We start from the raw sequence: 8,720 nt of genomic DNA, 5'->3' as shown, positions 1-8,720 counted from the left end.
AAAACAGTAGGATGAGAATGTAATGTCCATTTTAAATTTACATGAGTTGGAACCTACGGGAAATTTCTTCAAGTAGCGTTTGACTCATACGAAAAGCAAGGAATTGTAACATGAGGTTTGAGTGGATGAATTTTTTCTCCAAAACATAGTACACTGCAATCTTATAGGAAACATTCCTATGCATGCCTATGGATCCATATTTTATGAATCAAATGGTACACATAGGAAAATTTCCTAAGAATTAAAATTCTAAAAAAGTTCTATGGTATTTCTTTGAATCAAACAAGCCGTAAAGCATGAACGTGAATCACACCTGATGGATGCTCTTATAGGCAGACAACACAACTGGTCCGCGAGTCAAGTTTGGACGGAATACAACCCAACGACTTTGTTATGAAAGTCCATCGGCCGACCCGTCGATGTATTGGCCGGCCCATGTGGAGGTTTGTGTTAGGACCATACCCGTGGTGAAGGCCGGTATATAGTGCGTGCTGCACACGGTTGTGGAGCATGGGCCTACCCCATAGATTGTTGTGTATGGTTTTTTCGCCCTCTTTTTTGGTTTTATGTTTGCTTTTTGTGTTCTTTCTGTTGTTATGGTTTCTGAATGGTTTTCAGCTTTTAATTTTTTTGTTTTTTAAATGTTCAATTTCAAATAATATTCAATTGTAAAGATGGTTTAGTTTTCAAATATTCAAATTTAAAACTTATTTTAAAAATGATTAATGATGTAAAATGTTCAAATTTGTTCAGATTCTAAAAAATGTATAAATTTTAAAATATTCAGATATAAAAATATTAAAATTTCAAAAAATGATCCGATTTAAAAAAAAACCCATAGAAAACCTAGCGGACAGCCAAAAAAACCATAAAAAGAACAGGGGAAAACCGGACAGGAAATCAAACCTGTCTACATGGGCCTGGCCCTAAAGCCACCAGGGTGTGAGGGGCGCTCAGGTCCTATCCATCGCCATATGCAATGCGACGGGGAAACGTGAATCGTGGGATGGTTCGCCCATTTCCGCTCGCCGGTTTCCTCGCCTCCGGTCGTGCGCTCGCCGCCATCGAGCTCCCTCGACATGGCTGGGCTCCTCCTGCATCAGCACACTCCTTTCTGAGTCATCGCGCTGGACGGCGGGCTGCTCCGTCCGACCAAATGCCCGCGCTGGACCGGGGCGCCCACAAGGTGCTCGACGGAATACCCCGGCGGGCGCACTTCCAGTTCTTGTGCGAAGGAACTGCTCTGCAGGGCCACGTCACTGGAGTTAACAACTCGAGACAGAACTTGGAGGACTTGGCCTCTAATCCACAGCTCGTGGAGTTGATACAAACCGTGCTCGGCTGCGAGTCCTAAAAAGTGACATGCCTACACAGCTCCGATTACAGGTATGTTCTTGGGATACCGGTTTTTAATGCTACTTGGATTCTGCTAGTGTACTGTCCAATTTTGGCATTGCTTGAACAAGTGCATTTCAGGTGTGGCCTGCACTGGCTGAACATAAACTTCAGTTAAATATCTGTGAGCAGGTACAGAGGTACCAAGAAACTAAAGTCGGCAGCTAGTAATTGTAATAGTCGTGCTACTTCTCCTGTGTCGATAAGGTCTGCGGTGCTACTCGCTCACCTTGCTATGGCACCGAGTGTCAGAGTCCATGTGCCATCTGCTCATGGACTGCCTTTTCTCCCGCTCGCCATGGTATGCGCTCTTGTCTTGGGTGTGATCAGAAGGAAAACCGCCAGCTATCTTGGGTGGCTTCGTGGAGTGGCTGTCACAAACCTATATGCCATAGTTCGACATACACGGGCCTACTAGCTCTAACACATACACAGTTACACACATAGACAGTATGCAATAGAACTTGTAACTGGTAGTGCTGCCAGCGAGCAGAATGCTTGCAATCGCCACAGAAAGCCATAAAGTGCATTTCACGGAGACCAATGAAGAAGCTCGAATTCACAGCTTGGCCGTCAGTAAATTTTATGTCTGACTAGATGTTCATAATCTTACACAGTAGCTAGCAATGCTGAAGCTAGAAGGTACTTCTTTCCTCAGTTATACAAAGCACACAATTTTTAATACACATCTGCACAGAGCCACATGGATAATACATGTGAAGGAGAAACACCGTATGTTAATACACATACAGTTCTTGCATTCGATTCAAATTAAAGCAGACAAAACATCACATGTCGCCTTAGCTTTCCTCATCTCTAGTTAGTTGATGGGAGTTCTTAAACACTTGCCAAGAAAATTCCAGCAAACTAAATTAGTTGAAAGTCCTCATCAATCGTCATTTGTTATGGCAAGGGACAATATTGGGCACAAAATAAATAAAGGAGGAGCTGGTATTTATCCCATTAGTACCTCCGATTCTGTTGTTTAATAATGCAACTTGGGTTCATCAGGATACATAAATGAAATCTGCATTTACATATTTGTGCTACCGAAATAATGTATGTAACCCAGTCTATATTGCTTCTAAAAGGAAATGGGTTAGAAATAAACGTTATCTGTGAGAAAGAAAGAAAATATATATGGCAGTTATCTGTGTGCTGATCAAACATATCTAGAGAAACACATACAGGACATGTTGAGAACCACAATTGTAGAAAGTTGAGTCATAGGATGAATCTGGATTTAGTCCTTAATCATCAAGTTCATGAAAACTGGTATGTAAAAGAGTACAGTTTCTTCGTGTCTATGTTCTAGTTTGGTGGGAGTTAAGACTTCTTGATATTTAATAGGTTGCATGTGATGGCACCAGGACAATTTCGGATGATCATTTCTTGCATGAAGATAAGGCTGAAACTAGGTCAACTAAAAACAGGCAGATCTATGAAGGTATGACCTGATTTGACATGCCAGTTCCAAGATTTAAAAATTGAAGTACTAGAGATATTTCAAGTGTCGCAGTCCTTAAAGATAACGTTGCAAACTGCAAACAGAAGTACTTCATCAAGTCATTATAGTTTATAGCCTAAGGTAGAAACTACAAAAATAAATGTTGTAGGGGACAAAGTAGGAATCTTCGAAAGCACTATGAAAGCGGTATTTTGAATTTCTAATGTAGGGGTCAATTGACCATGGATATGCTAGATGTTTATATTCTTGTTTGTCAAGTTGTATTGGTATATTTCTGCAAGCTATCCTTTTTTTGTGTGAACAATGACAAAGAGTGCTCCTAATCTTCAATTAATTTGTTCTAAAACAATGTCTTGCCATGTGAAACTACCGCATCCACTTATTTCAATTTTACACCATATTATAAATATGCACTAGGCAAAAAAAAATTTTTGTACCAATATGCTCCAACATACTAGCATTACAGATTTAGAGTAATCCATTTACATCGAGTAAACTACAAATCTAGAAAGAGAAATAGATGTACAAATAGAGGAATTGTGTTGGATTTTGGGTAACATAGACTGTAGAGGAATCACACCCACTACTCTCATATGAACAGAGCCGCAGATCAGACTGATAATTAAAGTGGTGGCATTGCAGCTAACTATGCCTAATTCCCTCCGTTCGCCGGCTCATGTGACTGAGGAGTATCTCCTGGACTGCCCTGACTCTCATGCTGATGTTGGCATGACAATGCCAGCGCTATATGGATTGCAACGAAGGCCAGCACGGCACCGATCAGCGCGACAACATACATTGACGTCTTCCACCCCCTGCTGGAGCCGGCTGCATATGCCCCTAGGAGGGCAAACAAATCCAGGAAAATTGTGGTGTTCATCACCTTGAGCGACCAGTCCTTATTGTTCCTCCACTGCGGCAGGAGCAGCACTATGACAACAATGGATGCCACGAAGGAGGTGGAGTTACTGTAGAAGAAAGCAAGGTACCGGGGTCTCCTGTTGTCATGCATGATAGGGTTGCCTGCGCTGTACCAGTCACTGTCGCTCTGCCAAGCTCCCCCAGGTGGACTCAGACCAGCCTGGTAGGTGGCGCTCGCCACAAGGATTCCTAGAAGCATCAGGTATTTTCGCTTGGCATGCCTTTGTTTCCCTACTCTGTTGTCATTATATGGCTTTGGTTGACTGTCTGTATTACCAATTCTGTTACCAGTATACAGGAGTACAGCTATGACAAAGAGGACCACGGCCACCAACACGAAGATGTAGATGGATGTTCTCAGGTGTTGTGTGCTTCCGGCAGCATAGGCCCCCATCAGACTAAACATGCCCGCTGCCGTGCAAACAGCGAGCGCATAGCTCCTTATGGCTGGCCTGTACAGATGCGGGTTCACGAGCAGTATGATGAGGGCGATGGACAGCATGAAGCTCACCGAGTTGCAGTAAAAGAAGGCCGTGTAGCGGTGGGGGAAGTTGTATAAGAGGACTGGGTCACCTGCATAGTGGCCGCTGGACACATCATCCTGGAGCCGGAAGCCGCCGGGAGGGGTCAACCCGGCTTGGTAAGTGATGGTCGCGGCCAAGACGGCAAAAAGGAGCAGCCGCTTGCGCCTCTTCTCCACCAACTCGATTTCCCGGTCGGTTATGGTATCCGTGTGGTGCAACGTGAAGAAGACGACATGGATCACCACATAGACCAGGACGGCACCCGCCAAGGCCATTGCATAAATGGAGGTGCTTACGTCCCGGCAGCTCCCGGCAGCATAAGCACCGATAAGGCCAAACAAGTCCAATATCATGGCTGCCTCCAGCACGTGGGTCTCGAGCAGAAGCTTGTTCTGGACCAAGATGATGGCGACCAAGGACGCCACGAAGGCGATGGAGTTGCAGTAGAAGAAGGCCTTGAACCGCCTAGCGTTCGTCGTTAGCAGGATCGGGTCGCCAGCCACGTGACCGTCCTCATTGTCTGGCCAAACTCCACCTGGCGGGTTCAGCCCCGCCTGATATGTGATGGTTGCTGCAAGAGTGGCGAGCAATAGAACAAGGGAGCTAGCCTTCTCCGCTGTGTTCCTGGTTATTGCAGAGGAACAGAGGTCAATTGCAATGGGGAATTTAGTGCAGAAGAGGAAGAAGATGAAGAACAAGGTATGTGCTGCTGCAGTTACCTTCCATTGTTACTCCCCGGGAGTTGAGTTCCTGTTTGTGCTTTCCGCAACCTTCGTGACACGGAATCATAGAATTTTTCGATTCTGTTCCAGAAGCAAATTTTCTTTACCCCTTCGATCCAACCTTGAGCAACTGCTACTTGGAGGAATATCATGAATATCAGGATGGCGCCAACCAGGCTGGAGACGTAGACGGTGGTGTCGATCTCCCTGCAGCTGCCAGCGATGTAGGCGACGGCAAGGCTAATAATGGCGACGGTGATGAGCCCATAGGCCTCGTTCAGACGAGGCTTCCTATCCAGAAGCACAACGATGATGAGCAGCGACGCGATGAACGCCGCTGCGTTGAAGCACAGGAACACTGTCAGCCGCTTGCCATGGTCTTCCTTGAGGATCGCGTCGCCAGGGCGGTGGCCGCTCCCGGCATCCCAGAAGCCACCCGGGGTGCTCATCCCAGCCATGTACGTGACGCTGATCGCGAATGTCGCGAGCAGCATCAGGACCTTTCGGAGCCGTTTATCATTGGCAGCGCCATTCGTGGAGTAGAATTGCTTACCTGACCAAACGGAGGACCACACCATCTGTATGACGAGCCAAGCGACGGCAGCGCCTACCAGCACCAAGGAGTAGATGGTGGTGGTCCTGTCCCGGCAGGTCCCGGCGGCGTAGGCGCCCATGACGCTCAGCAAGTCCACCACCATGACTGTCTGCAGCTGGTGGATGCCGACAGTCTGGCTCCCACTCTGCTCGTGCAGGAGGGTAATGAACAAGATGATGACGATGACCACCAGCGATGACGCGAAGGCAGTCGCGTTGCAGTAGTAGAACGCCAGGTACCGGTGGTAGCTGGTTGCCTGGATGATGGAGTCGCCGGCGAGGTGGCCTGCTGCGACGTCCGTTTCCTGCCACACGCCGCCCGGGGGGCTGAACCCCGCGGCGTATGTCATCGTCGCCACCAGCGTTGCCAGCAGTAGGATGTACTTGCTCAGGTCCAGCATCAGTTCGTCGCTTTTGATCTCCTTCTGCACATCTGGGAGGGAACCTTCAGGTGGCGGCTGAGCGTCCAACCACGCGAGCTCGACGTCCATGGCGATCTAATCAGTTTGGCCGTTGTCGCGTGTTGCTGGCTGCCTGGTTTCCATTTGCATATCAAATAGATAGGCTGCCTCGAGACTCTCGAAGATCTCTGGAATATATAGCTCACCCGCCTGGTTTGTTCCTCACCATGACAACTTGCCAAAACGTCACAAAGTAGACGACAGCTGATCATTCTTTCCCCGTCATTTCAAATGAACTGGCACCTTTTGGTCAACGAGAGGCAAAGACCATATTTTGAAGGCCAGAGAGACCAGATCAACTCTGTCAGGCTGACCTTTTCGTCGCTGAGGTGGCACTAGATAGATGAGTACGCTTGGCTTAGTGCATAATTAAGATTTTATGGGGATTTATATGTCCTTTTGCTCAATTTACCCGAGACTTGTCCATGAGAACACACACAATGACCGAGGCATAGCCCGGATGGTTCTTTGGGTGCTGATACCTGCAGTGACCCGCGAGATCTTGAGTTCGAGTGCTAGCGCCCGCTCTCTCGCTGTACACACCAAATATCATCTATTGAATTGCTTGGAGGGCTTCTTACCCCCCAAGTCGCATTTTTTTTTTTAGAACACACACAATGACACAAACAAGTACTGCAAATTGTGTCATACTACAAGTTCCAAACGGAAAGGCACACACAAGTGCAAATCCTATCAAGATAGGATGGTTCCAAAGTTGTTATATTACCAGTACTGCCTACTGAATGTGTGTTCCATGGTCAATGCGAAATTATCATTCAATGTACTACTTGTTCCTTTCATGTCAAGTCAGCCAGAAATCGGAGTGCATTGTCAACATCGAGATAAAAAAAACAAGAAGACAAAGATGGAGGCACATGACTGCACGTCTTATGACGGAGACATCTTTTGGCGCCACAGCCCCACACTAACCAAGCGATTTCCAAGTCCACACACGGCCGTGCTCTGCATGTGGCCAGCAGACAACGTTATTGAGCATTGACTGGCTACTACCAGTATTCCCTATCGATTTGTCGTGCAACATTCTGGACGTTTGGTTGAAGATTCTTAACAGTCGCATCACCACCATCCAAGGGTACGTACTATGTTCCCAAGATTCCTAAAAATTCATCAAATTGTTCCAACAAACACTACATATGATCAATTTGGAAATCTTAATTTGATCAGGAAAAATGTTGAGTAATGGGGACTTCGAGCTGGGGCCGTATATCTTCCCTGGCATACCATGGGGTGTGCTGGTGCCACCAATCCCCGAGAACGTAAACTAGCCGTTGTCGGGGTGGATGGCCATGTCGGACATGAAGGTGGTCAAGTACGTGGACTCGTTGCACCACAAGGTGCCACAGGACACGCGCGCCATGGAGCTGGTGGCCGGCAGAGGGAGCGGGCTGCTGCAGAAGGTACGTGGTAAGAGCATCTCCACCGGCGCCCCCGATAGCGGTCCCGATAGATTTTTGGGGGCCGGTAGTGAAAATGGGCTCGCACCGTAGCGCCCCAAACGGCTCTGGCCAATTTTGGAGCCCAATAGAATCGCCGGCAACCCCGTGCCGGCCCCTTCGCCAAGGGCGCGAATCGGGCGCGCCGGCGCCTCGCGGCACATCTGAAAACAAGTGTGGGCTCCGCCTGGCAGCCAGACACACCGATTTTTCCCCTCCTGCACACGCCCGAGCCGACTCCCACCCCTCTAGATCACCACCGTTGCCGTCGCCGCTGCGCCCCCTGCTTGCAATAGACATCGCCGACTGTCTAGGAACCGCCGTCCATCGGCACGGATGCCACCCCCTCGGCCGGCGGCCGCTGTTTCGCCCGGAATAGAGCTCGCCGCCACCGCGATAGTATCGCCCCGCCCGCAAGGTGTTCGTCTGATTGCCGTGATGGACAGCGACGACGAGATGATGGTGCAGCTGTTCACGGAGGAGCAGAACGCTCAGGCTGTTGGCGGCAACAGCAACAGCTGGTTCTGACGAACATGTTGCGTGTTCGACAGCCTTTCTTCGTCGTGCCTCGGCGCGGCGGCTCAAAGCCAGGCAAGAGGAGGAACATCAACCGGCATCGTGAAGCCGGCGCAATGCTGCTTGACGCCGACTTCTTCAACGACGACGCGACTCATTCGTCGAAGGAATTTCGGCGCCGGTTTAGGATGAACAAGGACCTGTTCTTGAAGATTGTCCACGGCGCCAGGGAGTACGACACGTACTTCATGGCCAAGAAAGATTGCACAGGTTTGTGGGGCTTCACCTCAATTCACAAGTGCACTGCTGCAATGCGCTATCTTGCATACGGAGCTCCTCCAGATACAACCAATGACTACCTACGGATGACAGAGTCGACATGCACAGAGACTCTCTACAGGTTCTACCGAGCCGTCATAGCGGTGTTTGGTAAAGACTATCTGAGAGCACCAAGAGCAGATGATACAGCTCGGATCCTGCAGAAGAATGCAACAAGAGGGTTTCCTGGGATGCTCGAAAGCATTGACTGTATGCATTAGGGCTGGAAGAATTGCCCTTTTGCTTGGCAGGGGATCTACAAGGGCCATACTGGTGAGTGCAGTGTCATTCTTGAGGCGGTGGCAGACCATGAGCTTTGGATTTGGCATGCATTTTTTTGGCATGGC

General features: G+C 48.6%; 1 protein-coding gene across 1 annotated transcript; it reads right to left on the bottom strand.

The window, feature by feature from the left end:
• Positions 1-3,292: 3,292 nt before the first annotated feature.
• LOC124701336 lies at positions 3,293-6,234 on the bottom strand. Its single transcript, XM_047233391.1, has 2 exons — positions 5,028-6,234; positions 3,293-4,932 (listed from the first exon to the last, which is right to left on the bottom strand). The coding sequence occupies exons 1-2, from the start codon at positions 6,113-6,115 to the stop codon at positions 3,516-3,518; spliced, it is 2,505 nt and encodes an 834-aa protein (XP_047089347.1). The 5' UTR covers positions 6,116-6,234; the 3' UTR covers positions 3,293-3,515.
• Positions 6,235-8,720: the final 2,486 nt, after the last annotated feature.

The sequence above is a fragment of the Lolium rigidum genome, chromosome 3 (assembly GCF_022539505.1).
Source record: "Lolium rigidum isolate FL_2022 chromosome 3, APGP_CSIRO_Lrig_0.1, whole genome shotgun sequence".
Classification (NCBI taxonomy): domain Eukaryota; kingdom Viridiplantae; phylum Streptophyta; class Magnoliopsida; order Poales; family Poaceae; genus Lolium; species Lolium rigidum.
This window is presented reverse-complemented; position numbering and strand designations above follow the sequence as displayed.